Here is a 25,578-nt window from a genome sequence, read left to right on the forward strand (position 1 = left end):
CACAGCAGCGGCATGGCAGCAGACGGAGGCTCCTCGGGGTGCTTGGGTGCAGAGCAGTGGGGGAGGTCCCCCACTTGATATCCTCCAGGGCCTCGCTCAGGGTAAGGGGGCTGCCTGTGGCTACTATTGTGGGCCGCACCTCTTCCTCCTCCTCCGATTCCGAACACTGTGTCATTGCGTCCATGTGAAAGGGCCTGGTTATCATCGGTGGGCGCCTTAGCCCTGGTGGATCCCTGCTGGTGCCTGGGCCCTCCCAGCTGGCATCAGAGGTCTGCTGCCTGGGACCAGAGCGCTCTGTAGAAGATTGGGGAAAAAAGGAGATACAGCATCAGTACCACAGCGTTTGGTTGAATTAGAGTAACATCAAACAGGGACACATAATGTTTGACCAACATGTCATTCTGCTTATACAGTAGAGTTATGTTGTTTATATGTACCTAGTGGCATGGGGGGGGGGGGGGGGGCTGGGAGATGGGCCCTGAGTGCTGGGCTGTGCACAGCACATGGCCAAACTGACACTGTGAACTGTTGTCAGCAGCGCTTGCACAGCTCAGACTGCCACTTGCTGACTGGGGGGGGGGGGGCAATACTGTTCTGGGGAGCACATGGGGAACGGAAACAGAAAACAGGACTAAACATTGTGTAGAAACCTTGAACAGGACAGGGGCGTACAGGGCAACTTACCATCTTCGAGGTGGGACGTATCAATGCGGGGATCCAATCCCTCGAAGACGTCTGGTCCCAGCCGCTGCATGAGTCGCCTCTCCATCTCCGTGAATCGGATGGGGCATGGTGACCTTCCTCCTGTGTCCCTCATGTACTGGTTCCTCTCGGCAATCTTCAGTTTCAGCTGCGCCTTTATATCTCTGTACCGGTGGTCCACCTGCTCCCCGGTCCGAGGGATGCCATTTTGCCTTCGGATGTCCCCATCTATAGTGGCCCAGATCTGTGCCTTGGCTGCCTTGCTGGTCTTCACTGCCAAATTCCCGAACAAATGAGCATAATGACGCAGGACGCCCTCTATCAACGGGTCATTGTCCTCCACGCTGAACCGCATGGCATGCTGCCTGACCCTGGCCTGGCTGCCTGGTTGGGGTGCCACTTCCGGAGGGGTCTCCTCCCTATGCTCTCTCTCCGACCCACCGGATTCCCCACTCCCCCCCCCCCCCCACCTGACCCTGCTCTTCCTGCTCCCTTCCCCTCTGCCCTGCCTGTCTAGCCCTACCTCTTCCCACCATTCTCTCCTGCCTCACCCTGTCCCCCTCCCCCTCCCTCCTATCACTTCCCTCCTGTCTATCTCTCCCACTACCCCTGTCCCTGCTCCTACTCCTTATATCCCTACCACTAGGTCCCTCCTCCTCCTCCTCCCTCCCCCTCTCCATCCTCTTCCCCCTCCCCCTCTCCCTACTCTCAACTCCCCTCTTCTCTCCTCTCCTACCACTCCTCTGACGCTCCATCCTCCACCACACTCCTCCTCCTCACCACCACCACCACCACCACACTCCTCCTCCTCCTCACCACCAGTACCACCACCACACTCCTCCTCCTCCTCCTCCGCCACACAGATAGGGATAAACAGGTAACTGACAAACTTTCACTCCAACACAGATTACAAAAGACACAGGTAAAGGGAAACAGATGACAACAATTAAACAATACACCGCACTCAGTAATCAAATTCTAAAGAACTACAACCTCCAACTACAACCTCCAACTCCTACCTCTCCAAAACTCCTTCCAAACCCTCAAAGGAGGAGGGGCAGGAAGTGACCCTTTATACATGAAAAATTATTGCGGGCCGCAGTACTTGGTTTCACTTTGGTTCGCGTACCGCGAAAACCTTGCGCACCGCGATGAATTTTTGGTCTTTTTATTGCGAACCATGAAAATAGTTTCGCGAATCGCGAAACTATTTTCACGGTTCGCGAATACTTCGCGGCACGCGATATTGGTAAATGAGGGCCAAAGTTAGAAACAATCTCGGGCAACTTTAGAATTGAGTCAGATTTTTATTTATATTTATTTTATGTTGACTAATCACTGTGTACAATTAAACTCATAGATAGTATTTACACACAACACTGCAGTAAGCACACTAACTTAAGACAATTTTGTTTGTAATTTTATTATTAGTGCTGGCAGCGTATCGTTTATTTACATTGGCTTCTAAGCACGTCCGTTAGATTGACAGTGTGTTCCATCTACCTCCTTTGTAAAGGTTCAGTTTTTAGTTTTTTAACATTAAGCCCTTATCATATAGGGGTAGATCTTCAAAGGGGTATGCGCGTAAGATATGCGAGTACCCCCCGAAAAACTATCCCAATCCCCCCCTGCGCGCGCCGAGCCTATTTTGCATGGGCTTGGCGGCACGCGCAAGCCCTGGGACGCGCATAAGTCCCGGGGCTTGCATAGAGGGGCGTGTCGGGGGCGTGCCGGGAGTGACGCAGCGTTTCGGGGGCATGTCGGGAGTGACGCGGCGTTCCGGGGACGTGTCCGGGGGCGTGGTTCCGGCCCGGGGGCATTCCGGGGGCGTGACAGTGGCCCCTGGACCAGAACATGGAGTGCAGCAGCCGGCCCGGCGCGCGTAAAGTTACGCCTGCTTCCAGCAGGCGTAACTTTCCGGATAGAGGTAGAGGGAGGTTTAGATAGGGTTGGGGCGGTGGGTTAGGTAGGGGAAGGGAGGGGAAGGTGAGGGGAGGGCGAAGGAAAGTTCCCTCCAAGGCCGCTCCGATTTCGATTTCGGAGCGGCCTCGGAGGGAACAGAGGCAGGCTGCGCGGCTCGGCGCGCGCAGGCTGCTGATTTTGGGCAGCCTTGCGCACGCCGACCCCGGATTTTAATGGATACGCGTGGCTACGCGCGTATCTATTGAAATCCCGCGCATTCTTGTTCGCGCCTGGTGCGCGAACAAAAGTACGCGTGTGCGCAGATTTATAAAATCTGCCCCATAATTTTTAGTATTATTCGTACAATCAAAGTCCATTCAAATGAAAATATAGATAGTGCACAGTTAAGAATGATGATATGGTCTAAAGCAATTCCATATAGAATTTGATTTTTTAATTATTTTTTATGGGGTCATTTAGCAAACCAGCTGCATCTTGTATGTACACCTTCTCTCGTTGGAGTCTGGAGCTTCTTTATTTGAAATTGAGAAATTCTAATGGTGGACAAATATAGACCATTTGAACAGTCACTTGGATATTGTGAATATGAAGGCTTACTAATTGTTTGTAAGGTAATTATCTTTTTACTTCCCATTATATTTGATTTTTTATTAGTATTAATACCAGGTTTTATATTGATATCATTTAATTTTTATATTGAAGTCCACCTATGAACCTTCTTGAACAGAGCACATCTATGAATATGCCATTTTAGTCTAAAATAAGGTATGACCATTTGGTATTTACATTCTGTTATTCTTTACAATTCATATTAATTCTTTTAATGTATGAAGAGTTTGTAAGACACAATTTGTTTTTCCATATGACATGATTAATTTTATTTGTGTTTTTATTTTGCTGTAATTGTGTTTGTTCTCCTTCTGTTCTCCTCCTGTGTTTTTTAACACACACATTTTTTAATTCATAATGTGTATATATATTTGTTTTTTGATTTGTTCTTTATGATTACCATTTCTCTGTAAGCTTAAATTGCTTAGGTTGAGCTGTTTTTGCGTCTGTTTTTAATCATATTTCTCAAAAAAAATTTTAACGTAAATTATTAATATGTATTATTTATCTATTTTATAGCCCCTGAAGCAGCCCTTTGTTGGGCGAAACTCAGGCCTAGAGTCAGGCAACTAATAAACGGATTTTCAAACGACTTTTGGCTATTCTTTGTTTTGATTCCTCACGGCTTTCTTAGACCGTCTTCCTCTCTGTTTTTTGGGTCCGTCCCTTGTAGCCATATAGCAGAACTATATATACAGATAAAGATATAGATCAGCGATTCTCAACCGATGTGTCGCTACACATCAATGTATCGTCAAGCACCAGCTGTGTGTCGCGGCTCCCAGTGTCCCACAGCCCCTTTACCTTTTTCCTGCCCCCGCGGGCCAATGGGAAACCTCCTCCCTTCTTCCTGTCCCCCACGGGCCAATCGGAAGCCTTCTCCCTTCTTTCTGCCCCCACAGGCCAATCGGAAGCCTTCTCCATTCTTCCTGCTCCCGTGGGCCAATTGGAAGCCTCCTCCTCCCTTCTTCCTGCCGCTGGGAGTAGGAAGAAGGGAGGAAGCCTCTGATTGGCCGGTGGGGCAGGAAGAAGGGGGGCATCCATAGCCTGGGGGAGGGGTGGCTTTAAGGGGGGGCTGGGAGGAATGGCGAAGAAGCCTGACCCTGTGGCTGCCACAGGCTGGAAGTGTCGAAATTAAACACAGCGGTGAGCCACAAAGAAAAGAGGCCAGCCGCACCAGGATTTCCTGCTTCCAAAGCGGCAGGGAACCGCGATAGAGTAGGGTTTCCCCAAAGTGGCAGTGAGTCGCAAGCACAAAGAGGCCGGTTGCTCTGGGGGTCCCTCCCCCCCCCCCCCATGCAACAGTGAGCGTGGTAGAGCCGCAATTAAAGTAAAAGTGGCATTCAGCCATGCTGATTATAGATGGGGCAATTGGAGCTCCCAGCGGCCATAAAAGCAGGCAGATGGGGGAGGGGGGGGAGGGTCTGCGGGAGCCTAGAGATATCCCAACAGCCAGAAGAAAGGCTTGAGTGCCATGGCATATTTTTCTAAAATAAATATTTGCTGCTTCAGTGCAGCTGAGAAGGCAGTGGCAGCACTAGGAAATCTGCCACTGCAAAATTAAAGGGGAACACAGCATTGGGGCTCTAAGCAAAGTGTGTGTGAGAGACAGAGACTGGGCAGGGAGGTGACTGGGGTGTGTGTGAGAGACAGAATCTTGGCAGGGAGGTGACTGGGGTGAGTGTGAGAGACAGAGACTGGGCAGGGAGGTGACTGGGGTGTGTGTGAGAGACAGAGACTGGGCAGGGAGGTGACTGGGGTGTGTGTGAGAGACAGACTGGTCAAGGAGGTGACAGGGGTGTGTGAGAGACACAGAGGCTGTTTAGGGAGGTGACTGGGATGTGTGTGAGAGACAGAGAGAGATAAGACTAGGCAGGGAGGTGACTGGTGTCTGTGTGTGAGACAGAGACTGGTTGTAGGGTTTAATTGGGATATGTGTGTGTGAGTGATTTGTTGTGGGCCCTAAAGAAGAGGACCGTGAGGACAGAGCTTCAGCAGCCACTGCTGCTCCTGGTATGTGCTTTCAAGGGAAAGGAGTAGAAGAGTTGCTGTAAGTAAAGGTAGCATTTTAAGTTATTTTTTTAATTTACTGCCATTTTAATTATTGAGTATTATGTGATGTGTCTGCTGTTTTGAAATATTTTATTGTTATTTGGTCAATTTTTATGAGTTTTAATTGTTTGATGTTATTCTGTTCATCAGTTGTTTTGAAACATTTATTAATATAGTTTTACAGTTATTTCTGTGTGGGAATCTATAGCAGCTTGGCTTGTTCTGTTTTCCTAATAGGAGGTGTATTAGTGTTTAGGTCCTGATTTAATATTTGTAGTGTTGCCTTTTCATAGATAGGGTTGTTGTGTGTTCCATAATGCAGGTGTAACTCTGTGCAGATTAGTTTTGTGCATTATTGCAGATCCTGGGACTGTGTTAGGTGCTATATTTCTCTTTCCATTTCTCCAGGTTTGCACTGCATGCAGAATGGCTTTTTTTTGTTGTTTTCCATTCAAGTTTGTCTCCAGATTTATAATGTGTGGTCTTCCTGTACTCGGTGAAGGTCAGTTCTGTGTGTGTGTGACCAAGGTGAGGTATTTTACTAGCGTGTAGGCATTTGTATCAATTTCATTTGTTGTGTTTTCTCAATAAGATATTTCAAAAGGAGGGCTATTGTGCCTGGTAGTAAAGGGAGTTTGTTTTGCTTTTACTGAGATGTCATCAGAACCAGAATATATTTATTTTTTTTGCATGGTGAGTTCTATGGGTAATACCCTAGTTCTGCTCTGCATCCATTGTTGGAGGTCAAGGGGGTTCCTGTGGATGCAGAGTGTATGTTTACATTTAGCCCCGTGATGGTCACATGTTCAGTGTGTCACACATGTGAGAACCATCTGTCAGGTGTGTCCAGGCCGAAAAAAGGTTGAGAACCACTGATATAGATATAGGAGAAATATGTAAATAGAGAGAGAGATTATGTAATACTAAAGTATGACAAGCTTGCTACAAAGTCTCAAAACCAACTTGCTACCAAAAACAGATACATTTACCACACAATGAGTTAAATGATACACACTTGATATAAAAAACAATGGAACACAATGCTAAAGGTGCACAGGAGTTGAAACACACGTTATTCTCCCTTATAGGGGCCAATGCCGGTTAATGCATGTGAATGAGGCTATTGCTCATTCACTCCAAATGCAAAAAAATAAATGTGTGTCTCAGACGCACATTTATCGCTCAGCTATTAACCCCTGCCTGGAGCAGGCTTTAATAGCTGAGCGCATTGAAAAAAAGCGTAGAAAAGCAGAAAAAACTGCTTTTCTGTACTTTTTTAAAAGTTAAAAAAAAAAAGAAAAAACAACCCTCTGCCGGCCGCTTTGAACACCAACGCCAATATGCTCGGTGTCAATTTTCATAACTGGCTGGCTGAATTATGAAAACCGATGCTGATAAGTGACCAGCAGAGGATTTTTTTTTCTTTCTTTTTTAACTTTTAAAAAAGTATAGAAAAGCAGTTTTTTTCTGCTTTTCTGTACTTTTTTCAATGCGCTCAGCTATTAACGCCTGCTCCAGCACAGGTGCCATGCAAGCATTAACAAAGCGGGCACTGAAAAGTCAGCGCCCACTTTCTGCATTTAATATTGCATCAGCCCCATAGGCTGGTTTGGATGCGCTAATCCCCTTATTGCATAAGGGTTTATGACCCCTGTCTAAAATGCTCATCTAACCGTGGGTTAAACTGTGCGCTAGCATAAGTGCAGGGTATTGCATCGGCCAAACACAGTGCTAGCTAGCCTGACCCCGCCCCCCCCTCTCTCTCTCTCTCTCTCTCTCTTCTGTTTCCTGGCTAATTCACCCCTGGTCCTGCAGTCCGGAAGTCAGCACTGGCTACAAAAATCACAGCTTGGGTGCTCTCTTCCTCTGTAGTTTTCTTCAGGTGCAGCTGAACTGAGCAGCTCCCACTGTCCCATATAGAAAAAGAAAAAAGTCTCCGTCTGAAAGTATTTGTAATTCTGTGGGGGATTACGTACTATTTCCCCGTTGGCACAGAATAGTGCAATAGTTATGAAAAAGGGAGTGAATATTCACTGTGTCCGTGCTTGGCAAGCTGGGCTCGTTGCACGACCATAGGAAGGTAGACTGTCACTTTAACTCGGGGCTTCCCAATGAGATAAACTTGCGAGTTGCCGGCAGGAAGGATTTTGCGGTGACACAGCAGCAGCAGCAGCAGCGACGCTGGTGCGGTGGAAGTGCAGGTCAGTGATGTTAATTCTCGAGAGCTGTGCTGAGCAAATTCTGCTGCTTTCTGATTCGGGCGCCGGGCTGCAGTAAGGAGACGGTGACTTTTATCGGCAGCACAGCCTCTATTGATGAAAGTCTTACAGGAACTGAGAGTGTTTGGGGGCCAGTCTGAAACGTCCAAGAGGTGGTTTTGTTATGGCCTGTGCCTAGTAAAGGATGTTTCCACCGCTTTGCTGCAATTGAGTGATCTCCAGGACCTCTTTTTTTTTTTTTTTTTTTAAGCAGTGCACTATCCTGCATTGTACACGCAGGGGGTGATACACAGACAAATGGCTGAAATAGCGAGTGGACGTTCACGCAGCTTTCCTAAACGTTGGCTGCGTTCTTAGGATTTATATATCTGGAAGGCGGGGGAAGCTGTCAGAAGGGGTAATATTTCTGGCTGGGCGACTGGTGTTGTGTGGCTAACAGTGGCCAATGCAGGAGGAGGAGCTGCTGCGACTGCTGGCCTGACCCGGAGAGGAGGGAAGGAGAAAAGACAGGGGCAGATAATAAGAAACGGGCCGATACAGTACAGTAAAACTGTACTGCTTTTCTGTGCACCCTCCGACTTAATATCATGGCGATATTAAGTTGGAGGTCCCGAAAGTTTCGAAAAGTAAAAAAAAACCAAACACATTTGAAGTCGGCCTGCGGCTGTCGGGTCGAAAACGGATGCTCAATTTTGCCGGCGTCCGGTTTCCAAGCCCGTGGCTGTCAGTGGGCTCGAGAACCGATGCCTGCAAAATTGAGCGTCGGTTGTCAAACCCGCTGATAGCTGCTGCTCCGGTCCAAAAGGAGGCGCTAGGGACGCGCTAGTGTCCCTAGCCCTTCCTTTTGCCCCCGGGCCTCATTTGAATAGAGAATCGCGCGCACAGGAGAGTGGCAGTTTCCGAAAGCCCATTTACCCCATAAAGTATATTTAACCATGAATATCCTATGGACAATTCAACTGCATAAATTATAGCGATTTCAAAAGCCTGCTTTTACATGGGTAAAGTGCATTTACATGTCAAAAACCCATTTTTAAGTGTGTAAATAACTGGACCCATTAAGCGCCCATTTCCTAATGTGTGCTTGATGCAGTATTCAAATGAGATTGAAATCAAAGCGGCGTAAAGAGCACACCGAGGGAGAAATGTGCGTTTGCTCAAAATTTATTGCATCGGATGCATGGGCTTCTAAATTATTTGTTCATAACAAAAATGCACTTCTAGGTTCTGTTGCTGAAGTTTATAGGTTTGCTGATCTTAATACTGGAACACATTTTGAAAACCATGCTTTCACCCCCATGTGGTGTTGGGAGCCTGCATGTTATAAAAGGTGCAGGCAGATGAAGCCTTAATTTACCACTTCTCTGGTTTCCCTGATCAAGTCAATGTATATATATTTTCAGCAAATAATATATATTTTTCTGTCCTTAATTTAATAAACACTGGTTTAAAAATGTGTTTTAAAATGGTTTAAAAAGTCTTGGCAAACCTGAAGGATATGTATAGCATGAGAACATTTTCTTCATACGTACATTTCCTTCAGGTATAGCCTGCACTCAAATGTTGCAGCTTGGGACAAAGCAAAACCTTATGTAAATTCCATATTTCAGTGGATGTTATGAGGTTGAAGATTCATCTAATTTTAAAGAGGTCTGGATAAATTGTCTGTTCACCACTTTATATGAACTCATTAACATGAAGTTATGGAAATCTGCTGTGCTTGTTTGGAGGAGTTTTAAATAATAAGTTGCCTTTTAATTGGGCTTGTTTGGTAGAGAGCTGGGTATTGGCTTGTTCAACTTATCGATAAAGTCTAGATAACAATAGTTTTCTGAACATACCCAGATCAGGCCAGTCCAGATAAGTGGGGTTATGCATCCCTGACAACTGATGGAGGCAAAGAACAAAACTTTGAGGTACAAAACCAAGAGTGCCACCCTCAGTCCCCTCAGTTTTTCTCTGTCTTCAGCGGGGGGCAGCTTGTGTAGCAGGCCGCGGTGGTTGGGCCTCCCTCTCTGATTTCCTGTGCGCCAGCTTTTTGTCGCGATTGTGCGTCCGGCTGACAGCAATCTGGAGGGCAGAGTTTACTTGCATGCTAGGCCCGTTTTCTAGCATGAACCACATGGCAGATAAACCGCACATGGAGGCCTGTAGGGTCTTGGGCTTTGGTCGGCCCGGTTGAATACGTGCTCCCTCTGCACCAGGTGTGCATTGGGAGGGGAAGGAGCCTCTCTCAAGCCTTCAAGATCCAGGAAGGCTGCCAGGGCCATGGGGACCATGGCAGGGCAAAAAAAGGGGGGGGGGGGGCTTTCAGCAGAGCTCCCTTCTGAGGGGGATGGCAAGCATGAAACTGCAATGGGCCTCCTCCACTACTTTCTCCTGCGGGGCAGGAATCAACATAGTCTAGGATGATGGGACTCTGGACTTAGGGCCCTCTGATTCCGAGTTTGAGGGTCTGAGGGATTTTTCCCCTGAGTTCATTCTCCTCATGCACGAGGCTTTTTTGGCTCGATAGACTGCAGGAGAGCGGGCCTCCTTGGGCAGTAAGACCAGGACCCGCCAAAAGACCCAGATTGGTTCTGGAGATTCCTGATCATGGATGAGTGTCCCAGGGGTCCCATCCTGTGGGTGTTGGGGGGTGACCTGAGGGATGACTCAGAGGATGATGCTGCATCACACTACAGCACAGATCTAGATGGGGATCAGACCCCGGATTAGGATCTCTCTAAGGACGATCCGGTCCTCCCCGAGACCAGCACCAAGAGGGATGACCTCAGGTAGACTTACCTATATAAGAAGGAAGAACTTCAACCCCTCATTCCACAGGATTTGGGAGAATTGGGGGTGAAACTGACTCAAGAAAAATCGGATAACAACGGCATCAGTCTGGTTCTGGATGGACTTTGGGGCCCTCCCAGAGCCTTCCCTGTGCCCAAAAAGATTCAGAAGCTCATTGGCCGAGAATGGGATTCTCCAGAAGCAGGTCTAAAGGTTGGCAGGGCAATGGCGAAGCTTTATCCCTAGATGGAGGAACATTTGGACTACCTGAATACTCCGAAGATGGACGTGGTGGTCTCTGCGGTTATTAAAAAGATGGCTATTTGAGTAATAGGGTCTGCCACCTTGAAGGACATTCAGGACCGCAAACTGGAGATGCAGCTGAAGTGCATGTTCGAAGTGTCAGCTCTGAGTTTGCAAGCAGTAGTGTGTGCTAGCATAATGCAGCATGCCTGCTTATGCTGGATCTAGAAACCTCAGGAGCAGACTTTGTCAGGGGTGCTATTCCTTTCCAGTTGGAGGCCGGGGTGGCCTATGTGGCAGATGCCTTGTATGACCTGGTGCGTATTTTGGGCAGGTCTACGGTCTCTGCGGTAGCTGCGCACCATCTTTTGTGGCTATGCAATTGGTCGGCAGACATGTGGTCCAAGACTTGGCTCTGCAATCTTCCTTTTAAGGGGAATCTGCTTTTTGGGGAGGACCTAGACCAGCTGATGAATCCCCTAGGGGAGTCCAAGGGACTTCATATGGCTGCCAGAGGACAAGACCACTAAGAAAGACTTTCTGCCTCTGTCCCATTTTTGGGATGCAAGGAAATTTCATTCTGACAGAGGATCTACCTCTTCCTCATCCAAGCAGTTGTCTGGAAGACAGCAGTCCTTTCGGGGTTCTGGCAGGTCCTCCAGAGGCAGTTCCGGTCAGGGGACCTGAAACAGCAAGTCCGTCCAATGAATCCAACACTGTCCACTCCTCCCTGACAGCCGTAGGGGACAGGTTGTCCCAGTTTTATGAAGAGTGGACCAAGATTACATCAGATCAATGGATTCTAGATGTTGTCTGGGAAGGTTATGCCTTAGAATTTTTGTGCCTGTTCAAGGAGGCCTTTCTGGAGTCCCACTGCATTTCTCGAAGCGGTGGAGGGGACCCTTCAAAGGCTAATAAGCCTAGAGGCTATAGTTCCAGTACCGCCAAGCGAGCAGGGGCAGGGAAAGTACTCCATCTACTTTATGGTTCCATAGAAGGAGGGGACCTTCCGCCCCATCTTGGATTTGCAGAAGGTGAATTTAAGTTTGTGAGTGCTACATTTCCAGATGGAGACATTACGGACAGTAATTGTGGCGGTCCACAAGGGCAAATTCCTGGCTTCTTTGGACTTGACCAAAGCCTATCTGCATATCCCCACTCGAAAGGTTCATCAGAAATTCTTGCACTTCAAAGTTATGGGCCGCCATTTCCAGTTTTGGGCTCTTCCCTTCAGGTTGGCCACAGCGCCTCGAACTTTCATGAAAGTGATAGTGGTGGCGGTTGCGGCCTTGCAACGGGAAGGAATTCTGGTGTACCCGTATCTGGGAAAAGACTGAGGAGTGCGGTCGCTCCATCCAGCGAGTGATGGCCACTCTCAGTTCTCTGGGGTGGGTCATCAATGTGATGAAGAGTCATCTAGTTCCATCTCAGTCGCTGGAGTATCTAGGAGCCCACTTTGATGCTCAGGTGGGCTGAGTGTACCTGATGTCCGACAGAGTATCGAAACTTCAGTCGCAAGTGACTCTCTTTTACGCTTTCCAGTTCCCAGAGTATGGGATTACTTACAGGTCCTGAGTTCCATGGCCTCAACATTGGATGTGGTTCTGTGGGCCTTTGCTCACATGAGTCCGCTTCAGAAAGCACTGTTATCCAGATGGAATCCAGTGTTGTCGCAGTTTTATCTCCCTCTGCCTCTTCTCTGAGTCCAGATAGTCTGTCATAGTGGCTGCCAAGGAACAATCTGGAAACTTTGGATTGGGTGGTCGTAACCATGGATACCAGCCTCAGGGGCAGTGTGCCTGGGACATTCTTCCCAAGGATGTTGGTCTGTAGGAAAGGCTGCTTGGTCCATCAATTATCTGGAGACGAGGGCAGTACGCAGAGCCTTGGTACAGTTTCTGTGTCTGATTCGCGGATGCATGGTCCGGGTGTTCGCCGATGATGCGACGATATGGCGTACATCAATGCCAAGGAGGAACCAAGAATCAAGCGATGGCTCAGGAAGCTCGACTTGTATTGGTGGGCAGAGTGCCACCTCGAGACCCTGGCGGCCTCTCATGCCTCAGGAGCGGACAACATGCAGGCGAATTTAAGTCAACAGCAACTTGATCCCGGGGAGTGGGAACTGTCCCCAGATGCCTGGAATCCCAGTTGTGCCAGATGGGGGTCCCCCAGCTGGATCTCATGGTGATGCAGGCGAATGCAAAAATGGGGAGGTTCTTTAGCCGCAGGAAGGAAGCCAGCTTTGTAGGACTGGATGCTTTGGTGTGTCCCTGGTTGAGGGGGAGATCCTTCTGTACGTTTTTCCCCCGTGGCCTATCATAGGCTGTTTATTACAATGGATAGAAGCTCAACCAGGAACGGTGATGCTGGTGGCACCAGAATGGCCTTGGTTCATGGACTAGTGCATCTGGCGGTAGACGGTCCTCTTCATGTGGCTCACCTCCTGGGGCTGCTGCAACAGGGGCCCATCTTTTCAGATCAGGAGGATCACTTTTCTCTCGTGGCCTGGTTTTTGAGAGGCGGCATATGCAGATGAAGGGATACTCAGTCAGTCATTACCACCCTTCTTCAGGCTAGAAGGCCTGCTACTTCTATGGCCTACATCAGGGTGTGGAAAGTTTTTTTGAGTCCTGGTGTTTACAGCAAGAACTCGATCCTCCGATGGCAACAGTTCCCCCATATTTTGTCTTTCCTTCAACTGGCCTGTCCGAGGCATTGGCCTACAGTTCGCTCTGTGTGCAAGTTTTGGCTTTGGGCTGCCTCAGGGCAGGGGGCAGGGTACGTTACAGGCTCCCCACCCTGATGTCATCAGATTCCTAAAGGGGGTAAATCATGTTCGCCCTCTGGTGTGGAAGACTTGCCCGGATTGGAACCTAAATTTAGTCTTGTGGGTTCCCTGTGAGGCGCCCTTTGAAAGATTTGACATTGGTTTTCCTAGTGGCTATTTGCTCAGCCAGAAGGATTTCAGAGCTTCAGGCTTTATCTTGTCACAATCCTTTCTTATTTATTTATTTATAATTTTTATATACCGATGTTCCTGTATAGAATACATATCGCACCGGTTTACAGAGAACTGAACTGACGCCTCAGGGGCAGATACATTGAAATAAGGTTGAAATTAAACTTACAGAGAACAAGTGGAATGCAATTCAAAACATGATTAGTTAAAATTAAAGTACAAATCAAAACATATTTACAGTGGGATTGGTGGACCAGCGACTGTAAAGCTTGATTCATCAGCTCTTAGCTCTCAGGGAACGCTTGGCTTAAATAGTATTTACAGTATCTTGGGTATTTACAGCAACAGAGTGTCCCTGTGCACGTGCCCTCCTTTTTGCCTAAGGTGGTTTTGGCCTTTCATGTAAATCAAACAGTGGAATTGCCAGGGTTTCCAGACTGGACTAGGGACTTGCTGGAGGAGAGAGATCTCCATTGTTTGGATGTCTGGCATGCTCTGTTACGCTATCTGAAAGTCACTAACTCTTTTTGCCGCTTGGACCACCTCTTTTTGTTTTTTATGATGGATCCAGGAAGGGAGAGAGAGCTGCTAATGCTACTTTGGCTCATTGTTTGAAGGAGGCTGTTTGCTCGGCCTATATTTGTAAGGGCTGTTCATTCCGACAGCTCATTCAACTAGAGCACAAGTGGCTTCTTGGGCTAGCAGTATCTCCCCAGGAAACCTGCGGTGTGGTCCTCTCTGCATACTTTCACCAGGCATTATTGCGTGGGTGTGTGCATGCAGGAAGATACTACGTTTGGTGAAAGTGCCTTGAGAGCAGGTTTTCGGGTTCCCGCCCGGTGTAGAGTGGCTTTGGTGCATCCCACTTGTCTGGACTGATCTGGGTATGTTCAAGAAAGGAAAATTTTGGTTCTTACCTGCTAATATTCGTTCCTGTAATACCACAGATCAGTCCAGAGGCCCGCTCGGGTATTGCTGTCTAAAGACTGAAGGTTTCTGTTACCTCTCTAGATCTTTTTGGTAGAGTTTTGATTCCAATTAATCAGTTCTTTGTTGTTCAATAAAGCGGTTGCTTATGGGAGCAGGTTGGCCTCCAGATTTGGGGTATCCAAGCCTAAGGGGGTTTGTGATTTGCCTTATAAGGAATTTTGTTGTTAGTTAATCTTGGCTTGGGTACAGGTCAATACTGAGGGGACTGCAGGTGGCACATTCGGTTTTGTAGCAGTGCCCCCAAAGTTTTGTTTTCTGCCTTCATCTGCTGGTAGGGATGCATAAACTCACTTGTCTGGACTGATCTTGGTATTACAGGAATGAAAATTAGCAGGTAAGAACCAATTTTCCTTTCTTTCCTCATTGATCTTGCAAAAAAAAATAAAAATCCCAGATATAACTGGTATCAAGGCAAACAAAAAAAACCTAATATTTTTTCCTTTTGAGGGTATCAGTTAAAATCCTGACCTTTTTCTTCATGCTATATATACATTTCCTTCAGACACATTTTTTAAACCATTTTAAAACACATTTTAAAACCAGCGCTTATTAAATTAGTTACAAGAAAACAAGGTGGAGAAATACATATACACACATATATATTTACTTGATCAGGAAACCAGAGAAGAGGTATATTAAGTCAGGACAGAGGAGGACCAATTTTTTAATGTTTTATGAGCCCTCGACTGTGAGCTAACATTACTTCACCTCCAGAGCTGGAGTTAATTTCCCTGTGTAAATAAAAATGTGCATTGGGTGCCCAGCCTTTGGATGCATGTCCTTGTATTGGCCTGAAATAGCTAATGCCTTCATTTACATGCATGGGCACTATTTAGTACATGCTTGTTGGAATATGCGTTTTAGGCACAGTAATGTCCTTAAGGCATAGGTGGCTATTACACATATATAAAACACGTTCAATTGCGAGTAAAACCGTGCTCTCAGCTGGACCACCTTATTGCATCGGCTTGTGAGTGAATTCCATTCATACGGAACCTGCATCCTGCAGCTTTCTCCCTAGCATAGAATGCCAACAATAGAAATAAGCAAAAAACACTTTTATGATTTGCTCTTCTTCCATAGTAATAACTAAAATCCAGCAGGTCGATTTTGAAAAGCATTGCTCACCCAAAAATGCTCTCATGTGAGCTGCATGCGAGCAACATGGATTTTAAAAAGCTGCAGATTTCTGCATATTGTGAGGGAAAAGGGGTAAGGCATGGGCGATCTGGGGCAGAGCCAAGACTTGCATGTGTACCTCTGTATTTTAAACCAAAAGTGCAGCGTGCGTATGCTAAATATCTGTTTTACTTTACTGCTGCTCCTAATGAGGATCAAGGCTGTAGATCTCGAGTTTTACGACTTATAGAACAGTGACGTGATCATATTTGCCAATGACACAAAATTTATTCAAAATTGTTAAATCACAAGAGGATCGTGATAAATTACAAGAGGACATTGCAAAACTGGGAGACTGGGTATGAAAATGGCAAATGAAATTTAATATGGACAAGTTGCAAAGTAATGCACTTAGGGAAGAGTGACCCAAATTATAGCTACAAAATGCAAGGTTTCACATTAGGAGTCGCCATTCAGGAAAAAGATCTAGGCATCATCGTTGTTAATACATTGAAATTGTCTGCTTAGTGTGCGGCAGCAAAGTAAATAAATATAATGCTAGGAATTATTAGGAAAGGAATTGAAAAATAATACAATGTCATCTTGTGTATCATATGCACTACTGGTCACCACATCTCAAAAAAGATATAGCAGAATTAGAAATGATACAGAGAAGAGCAACCAAAATGATAAAGGGATGGAATGAATTCCCTATGAAGAAAGGCCAAAGAAGTTAGGACTTTTCGTAGCTTAGAGAAGAGACGGCTGAAGGGAATATGATAGAGCTCTATAAAATGAGTGGAAAGAGTAAATGTTGTTGTTTGGTTATTTACTCTTTCAAAGAGTACAAAGACTAGGGGACATACAACAAAGATACTAGGTGCATTTAAAACTAATAGAAAAAAATTAAGCCACTGCTATTACTAGCATCAATAGCATGGGATAGACTTTGTTTTTGAGTACTTGCCAGGTTCTTATAGTCTACATTGGCCACTGTTGGAAACAGGATGCTGGGCTTGATGGACCCTTGGTCTGACCCATTATGTCATGTTCTTATGGAATTCTTTGCCAGAGGATATGATTTAAGCTGATAGTGTAACTGTGTTTTAAAAAAGGTTTAGAAAAGTTCATAAATGATTATTAAGGTGGGATTGCAGAAATCCATTTCTTAATCTTGGGATAAGCACCATGGAATCAATCTACCCCTTGGGATCCTGCCAGGTACTTGTGACCTGGATTGGCCACTGTTGGAAGTAGGATATTAGGCTTGATGGACCTTTGGTCTGATGTAGTATGGCAAATCTTATGTACTTATGTATATCAATCAATCCATCATATGGATTGATATTAGCCGCATGTTCTTAAAGAAGGAAGAGCCCTTCATATTTTAGATTATAAAAGAGCCTTCACCTCGAATAAGAAAGGAACTCCTCCCCATTATCATGCTTTGCAATTAATTGTTGCCTATGACCCTAACAGACTTAACGGTCAAATTTTAAATCCTCCGCCTGCATAAAAACCGGGGGTTATGCGCATGGCCGGGCCTTGCGCGCATCTTCAAAAGGGCCCAGCCACGCGTGTAGCCCCCATTTCGTGCCAAAGGGCCAGGCCCAGGCCCAGATAAAGGGCAGTCCAGGGGGAGGGGCGGGGCTGGAGGCGCTGTTACATTGGCCATTTGTTGCTGTGCCGGGGAAGCATACGTCGGCAGGGTGCCAGTGCATGCAACTTGCTACTGCTCCTGTTGAGGAGCAAAAGGTAAACAAAAACAGGGTTAGCTAGGATAGGAATAGGGGAGGAGAGGGGAAGGGAGGTTAGGGTAGGGTGTAGGGAAGTTTCCTCCCAGTCCGCTTCTTAATTGGAGTGGACTGGGAAGGAACTGGGGGTAATGCTGGGATGTCGCCACACAAATTTTGCATAATTGTACCCCCCCCCCTGTACACACAGATTACAAAATCTGGTGCGCATGGCCAATTTAATAAGATGCATGTGCTGGCACACGCATGTTATAAAATTGGCACATCCATGAATGAGTACCAGGAAACACACGCACCAATGAAAATCTACCCCTTAGCATTGCAGTCCCCAAGCGTATATGATATGCCTGGATACTGGAATGCATTCAGTGCCACTATTTCTTACCAGGATTGTGGCACATTGACTCATTCTCAGCTCAACAGGTCAGACCTATAGCTTTTATTGTGGCTCATCTTAGCAGAATGTCCCTTGAGGGCATTTACAAAACTGTAACTTGATCATCAGTTCACATTTTTATATCCCATTACTGTCTACCTTCAATCTCAAGGGCTGACAGTAAATTCAGATAACCAGTTTTGCATATCCTGTTCTAGCAGTGGTCTACTCTCCATGGTGGGGTCCAGGTTGCTTGTCCAATGATCGCTTTTCTGCAACCTCCAGTTTAGGACTCCTCACATATTTAATAGCCAATTCAGCCTGCTTGTCAATGGAAGAAGCAAGTTTGCTTACCAAAAACGGTGTTTTCTATAGATAACAGGATGAATTAATCATGGAATTACTCGCTCACCTCCCTGAAGAGTTGACCTCATAGCTAGAATTTAGCTCTCATATAGACTGAGGAGGTGTCCTAGGCCCTGTACATGCTCGGTAGAGCTCAGAGCTCTACTTGCTAGGAGAGATGTGTCCATTTGGTGCCTCTGGATGACTACATACATATGTAATGGCTAATTCATCCTTCTATCTACAGAAAATGTTTACGATAACCAAACTTTATTTTTTTTAAAGAGAGGATCTTCGGTATTCAGTCCTCATATAACTTCTTTCCTGATAAGGTTGATCTCAGGTGCTTGGTATGCCATGATTCCTCCTAGGTGGCATGGTGGCACTGCCCAGGAGTCTAGTATTGAAGTCTTGGTGCCATGGTATTGCTGGATGCTGGCTAGATGGCTGCAAGGAAGGAAAGAGAGGCTCCCTGACACTGGTGAATAAAATAAGCTTAGGAGTGAGTGCCAAGGTGGTGGCCTGGATTGCAAACTGGTTGATGGACAAAAGACAATGTGTGATGGTAAATGGAACTTACTCTGAAGAGAGAGCGGTGTTGAGTGGAGTGCTGCAAGGGTCTGTGTTGGGACCAGTCCTGATCAATATCTTTGAGCGACATTGCAGACAGGATAGAAGGTAAGGTTTGTCTTTTTGCGGATGACACCAAGATCTGCAACAGAGTGGACACACCGGAAGGAGTGTAGAGGATGAGACTGGCTTTAAGGAAACTGGAAGAGTGGTTGAAGATATGGCAGCTGAGATTCAATGCCAAGAAGTGCAGAGTCATGCATATGGGGTGTGGAAATCCGAAAGAACTGTATTCAATGGGGGGAGAAGGGCTGATGTGCACGGGACAGGAAAGAAACCTTGGGGTGATAGTGTCTAATGATCTGAAGTCGGCAAAACAATGTGACAATGCGATAGCTAAAGCCAGAAGAATGCTGGGCTGCATAGAGAGAGGAATATAGAGTAAGAAAAGGGAAGTGATTATCCCCTTGTACAGGTCCTTGGTGAGGCCTCACCTGGAGTACTGTGTTCAGTTCTGGAGACCATATCTCCGAAGGGACAGAGACAGGATGGAGGCGGTCCAGAGAAGGGCGACCAAAAAGGTGGAGGGTCTTCATCAAATGACTTATGAGGAGAAATTGTACACCCTGGAGGAAAGGAGGAGCAGGGGTGATATGATACAGACTTTCAGATACTTGAAAGGTTTTAATGATTCAAAGACAACAAAAAACCTTTTCCGTTGCAAAAAAATCAGCAGAACCAGGGGTCACGATTTAAAACTCCAGGGAGGAAGACTCAGAACCAATGTCAGGAAGTATTTCTTTACGGAGAGGGTGGTGGATGCCTGGAATGCCCTTCTGGAGGAAGTGGTGAAGACCAAAACTGTGAAGGATTTCAAAGGGGCGTGGGATAAATACTGTGGATCCATAAATTCTAGAGGAAGTGAATGAAGAGAAGAGGCATTGGGGTGGCTTGCAGGAATGACGGCTACTACCTGGAGATGAATATCCTTATTCAATAAACATACACACGGTTAATGCGACTCCAACATTGCTCTATGCTTCAACGGCAAGAGGAAATGTGGAAAAAGGATTTGCATCCACATAAAAGCAGGGGAGTAACTTGCTTGTTATGGCGGTTACTACCTCAAACTAAAAATGCCTGAAACTTCACTTTCAATGCATATTCAGCATAGCTCTATGCTTCAACGGCAGGGGGAATGAAGAAAAGATGTTTTATATTGACATCTACCAACAAGGACTGAATTGTATAGTCTGGGTAAATCAGATAAGCATGGGTGTAGCTTGCTTGTTATGGCAGTTACTACCCCAAATCAAGCCTGATACTTAACTTTCAATGCATATCCAGCGCAGCTCACTGCTTCAATGGCAGGGGGAATGAAGAAAAGAGGATTTATATTCAACCAACATGGACTGAATTGCACAGGCTGGGTAAACAAGCGCAGGAGTAGCTTGCTTATTACGGCGGTTACTACCCCAAACCAATTAGCTGGATACTTCACTTAGATGCAGCTCCAGCACTGCTTTCTACGATGGCGGGGGTGGGGGGAGAGAAATAGAACAAAATTATTTAAAGGGACAAAAGTAACAGAAAAGTATGAAAAAAAAAAGTGTGAAAGCTTGCTGGGCAGACTGGATGGACCGTTTGGTCTTCTTCTGCCGTCATTTCTAAGTTTCTATGTTTTCACCCCAGCTTCTAGCCTTAACTCCAAAGAATTGAACTCTAATCTAAAAAATCACCCCCTTATATTGGACTAGAGAAACCCCCTTGCTCCCCCAGTGGTTCGTCTTCATAAATTCCCTTAAAGCGATATACAAAATCTCTTTAATAAACCTATGGTATAAAGTACATCACCCTAACTCCAAAAGTAGAGGTTGAGTGACATCCTTTAAAATGTCTTTAAGGACAAATGTTCTAGTGACAGGGGCCTGATTTATGAATCTCCAGAACCAGTAATACCCATGTATTAGTATTCTGCACTACAGACAGTAGGAAGGCACTATTCAGTGATGATATTTCCTGAAAGATTCATCATGAACATGTGGGAATGTAATCTTAGCTAGTAAAGGAGTAGAGAAATCATGACCTGTGAACCACAAGCAGTATCATAGATGTTTGGAATCCAGGCTTGGGTTCCCTTGTTAGTTATGCTAACATCTGTCTTAAAGATATGAGACTGTGTTGTAGAATTAGGTTAAGATAGTTGCTGGAAACTGCTGAAGGCCAGAGAACTATTGATGACATATGGCTATTGCATGCTAGGGTTTAATTAAATATATATTTCTTTACAGGCTAAAGTTTTACCTTATGTAGAAGTAAGTAAGTTATTTACTGGTTAAATTATCCGATAAAACACACAGATAAAACTTAAGCTAATGCATAGGTATTAGAAACAAAAATTAAGTATAAATTCTTGGACTCTAGTAAATATTGAAATATTTGGTTGCTGATTGCTTGAAAGCTTATCAAAGTTTCTGGTTCATATTTAGTGTTAATTTCATCTGCGACACTCATAGCTCTGGTCAGTGACTGTAACCTGTTTATTACTTTGCATGCAAATTGATAAGATCAATAAAAGTTATGCTCCACTCATGCTTATTAAGTCTGATGTAAACCTAACTTTTTGTTGACTGTTATTTGTAATTATTTGCAATTATGGGTATTTATTTAGAATGATTTATAATAATTTAATTCTTGTTCTCTGCTTTATTTATAAGTTCTAAGTTCTTACGAAGTTAGCCCTGTTATTTGTACCCTCTTGTTTGATGTAATTTCCAACTTTGGTTCCAAGTAAACCGACGCGGTATGTACTAGTACATGAACATCGGTATATAAAAGCCTTTAAATAAATAAATAAATAAAAGGCTTTGGTCAGTGACTGTAACCTGTTTTATCAATTTGCATGCAAAGTAATAGATCAATAAAAGAGGAGCCTTAACCGGCCTCAGCTGATTGTATGGTAGTGTTACCGTCAGAAAATAGGCCCCAGAAACTGTTCCGAAAAGAAAGACTTTTATTGCATATGCTGAGCAAGCATATCCCAGCTGAGGGGCTACTGACCCCCTCCTTAGACAACTGTGAAGCTTCTGCAGGAGAGGCTGTCGGGACTTGCAGTTCTGGAAAGGAATTTGCGAGTCTGCAGCAATACAGCCCTTCACATAATACATCCATTGTTCTAATCTAGGTTACAGACTTGTGAAAGCTTATCAGAGAATAAGAACAGCGAAGCCAAAAAAATGAAAATGTGCTGACAGAGAGTTTCTCAATGTCCTAACTACAGCTGTATTGCAGACTGTAAGTAAACCCGTCATGAAGCAGGGAATTCTGGTACATGAAGTCCTGTTTGGCAGGAGTTTCAGGTTGTCCTCTGTCAGGTTGAAGCCTTCAGCCCCCTTCATTAGTACAAATTTTTCTTTTAAGTTAATCCCCTTGGGGTTTTTCCATAGCAGTTGTTTTGGTCCTGCAGGCCTGCTTCACTCTAGTACCATGCAGTATCTCCAGGGTAAGCTCTGCTCTTCAGACATTTGCCAGTTTAACTTCTCCTGCTTGATGCTGATCTCAAGAATGCTGAGCCCAGAAAATTGGAATAAAAATGTTCAAAGTCCCTGAATATAATGGGGACAATGTTGTGTTTTGTTTTGTTTTTTTTAAATCCAATTTCCTAGGTCTGCGTTATTGATAAAAATCCTCCTTGGGCGAATAGTGAAAGTAAAGACAGGTTATGGAGTTCCAAAAGATCAAATAATTACTGCTAGCTCTGTCCTTCAAAGAATCAGGGTAGTACTGATTCTTTGGTAATGTATGCCGTATTTTTTATTTGAAGATTCTGCGTGATCCTTTCCTTCAGGAGTTTAATAACTGTATAAAATACTAAGGAGGCAGAGCACAGTTCAGAATGGGAAGCTCTCTGGTACATCTTCCCCCATTACTGATCGTTGTGGTGTATTATATTTTCTTTAGAGTTAGGTAATCCACTCTGCTAGGAAGTTCAGGTACACCCATTTAATTTAAAAAGATTTATAACCCGCACTAGTTCAGTTTCAGTACGAGGAACAATATTTCATTCATAAAAATGAAAGAATAGATGTACTACCTTCATACCAGCCAACTTAATCCTATAATATACATCATATACACTCTGCTTACCAGAACAAGAAAATTTGATCATATAACTCCCACACTGATAGACCTTCACTGACTTCCAGTATCCTTCAAAATCCAATACAAAGTATTATCACTTATTTTCAACATTTGTCAACAATATTGACCCATCCCCTCCAGGAATTTCAGATCAACTCTACAATCCACTAACAGATCTAACATCTCAAAATAAACGCATTCTCTCTATCCCTCCCAATAATATTACACACACCTATCACAGATTAGAGAACGTACGCTTACTATTGCTGGACCTAAACTTTGAAACTCTTTACCTAGTATTCTAAGACTTTCAACTGAGAAAAAGAAATGCAAACAAGATCTTAAAACTTGGCTCTCTAAAAAAAAAAAAAAAAAAAAAAAAGTCTATGAATTAACTTTAAATTAATCTTTGATAAAATCTCTTCAGATATGTATATTCAAGAAAACAGATCATACCCTTACCTTATTCTAAATTTATTACAACTCCTGTATGAATTATCTCAAACTTTCTAATCCATTGTTGATGTAATTACTATTTTTCCTATCTTTGTTTGTTACTCTCTCATTTATTCTAATGCTGATTTGTAATTAAGGTTATAGGAAAATTCAATGTAACTCAATGCTGTATATGTAAACCGTTGTGCTCTTCCTCTGAAATGACGGTATATAAAAAGCATAAATAAGGAAGACCTAGCTGTGCCATCTTTGTACAAAGCAAATGATAGGAGTTTAGCTTCCCTGCATGAGTTGTTACCATTTTGGCTCTTTTTTCAACTTGATCATACCCGGATATCCCTGCTGTAAATCTCGTTTGTTCTGAATGGATTGGCACTGGTGAAATAGCATACAAATCCCTTGGCTTGGGATCGTCTGCGTCTGGTTGGGTGAGGAATTGGGATCTGGGATGCTGACGCTTGGTAAGATTGTTCCATTGCTGAGGCAGCCCCTACAGGTCAGGAGGGCTCCCTTATATCCATGATAGCTGGGAGTCTCTGCACAGCTGCTGATCAAGCAAAGTGCAATTCAGATTTGATGTAGGATGATTTCAGTTTAACATATCTATAACTGTGCTTCGTTTTCAGCTATTTTGTAAAAGCAAACAATAATAAAAGCCTAAGAGTGATAATTACCACAATTCAAATGTCTGATTAGGTATGGTAGGAGTTTTGTCTGATGTGATGCATTTGTTGAATATTCAGACTCTTTATGGTGTTTGCCTAATGAACTTTACTACACGTGTGAGCCAGGCTAAAGTGGAGTTTGATGTACATTTCTGGGATCTTATGGATTGTGAATCATTTTACTGCAGGAATTGTGCACTTGTTTAGCTATTCCCCGAGCTTGAGCATGGAGCATAAAACGTTTGAATCCACGGAAGAGCGAACATTTCAGTACCAGAACTCGCTTCCTCCGCTGCCGGTTCCTGCACTTGAAGAATCTTTAAAAAAATATCTTGATGCAGGTACATTGTATTTAATCAGTTGGTTTACATTGCCGCGTTTTCCTGTGAGCACACGTTTTAATGCCTATTGCATTTACATACCATTAGCTTATCTGTCAGGCCCATTCAGTAAAGTCCGCAGGAGAGCCGGCGCTCCCAAGGCGAGTGCCTGCTATCCTGACGTGCGTCCAGGCACCTCTCCTGGGCGCGCGATTCTTTATTTAAATTAGGGTCGGCGCTAATAAGGAGGCGCTAAGGACATTAGTGCATCCCTAGCGCCTCCTTATTGGCAGAAGCGGTGGCTTTCAGCGGGTCTGACAGCCGATGCTTAATTTTACCAGCGTCGGTTGTCGAACCCGTTGCCAGCACGGGTTTGGAAAACGGACACCAGCAAAGTCCGTTTTCCAACCCGCGGGCAGATTTTTTTTTTATTTAATTTTTTATTTAATTTTTGGGGTGTACAGAAAAGCAGTTTCTTCGGCTTTTCTGTACACTTTCCCATTTCTGAGAGTAAAATGTGCGGCTTGGCTGTACATTTTACTTTCTGTATTGCGAGTACTAACTAATAGGCTCATCAACATGCATTTGCATGTGATGGGTGCTATTAGTTTCAGGGGGAGTTGGCTGCACGTTTTCCTTACAGTATAAGGGGTAATAATAGCTCGTCAAAAACACATGGCCAAACGGGGGCTCAGCTGAGCGCACCGTTCTGTATCGGCCTGTGTGTGGGGAATGAGCTCTCTTTTCAGCTAAAATTTAGTGCATGATAATTACTTACGATTTAATTGCATCGGCTCCATAGAGCCATATTTCCATGGGTAAAAAGAGTGCTTTAGCCGGAGAAAAAGTGTCTTTTTATAAATTGCCCACCTGTATGCAGGTAAAATGTTGTGCGTAGTGCTGCTGGCCAGTTGGTGTGGATGCCTATGGCCTTCATGTTTCTGAATTTGATGTACGTCCATGAAAATCCCACACAGACCTTCCCGGGGGGGGGGGGGGGCAGGGTTGGGGAAGGGCTTGCAAGAAATGCGCACACTTTTTTACATTTTCAAAAGAACGCGTGTATCTTTACCCAGAGAAGGCATGTGCACAAAAAAGAAGGTGGCAGAGCTGTGCGACTCACTTTACTCCCCCTCCCCCCCCCCCCCCCCCAGACAATTTTCCCTTTGAATGAATATTGGTGCAAAGTCCATGAGTAAAAAGCACCCGCCAGCTGTGCACGTCTGTGAGTGCTTGGAAGATTGCCCTCCTAAAGATGTGTAGCTGATGGCATAGCACCTGTTAGTTTAACCCTCTGTTCTCCTGCTGCACGCGTGTTTCCCCCCCTACCCCTGCCAGCCCCTTCTTCCCATGCT

At 45.0% G+C, this 25,578-nt stretch overlaps 1 protein-coding gene across 1 annotated transcript in view; it reads left to right on the forward strand.

Annotated features, from left to right (window-relative positions):
• The first annotated feature begins 7,155 nt into the window (after positions 1 to 7,155).
• CROT (carnitine O-octanoyltransferase) overlaps positions 7,156 to 25,578 on the forward strand; it is a 97,153-nt gene continuing 78,730 nt past the window's right edge. Inside the window, exons 1-2 of the mRNA XM_029588808.1 lie at positions 7,156 to 7,487; positions 24,092 to 24,244. Coding sequence (XP_029444668.1) covers positions 24,130 to 24,244 — 115 coding nt within the window. The 5' untranslated portion in view covers positions 7,156 to 7,487; positions 24,092 to 24,129. The remainder of the gene's footprint in view (positions 7,488 to 24,091; positions 24,245 to 25,578) is intronic.

The sequence above is a fragment of the Rhinatrema bivittatum genome, chromosome 2, assembly GCF_901001135.1.
Source record: "Rhinatrema bivittatum chromosome 2, aRhiBiv1.1, whole genome shotgun sequence".
In the NCBI taxonomy this organism is placed as follows: Eukaryota; Metazoa; Chordata; class Amphibia; order Gymnophiona; family Rhinatrematidae; genus Rhinatrema; species Rhinatrema bivittatum.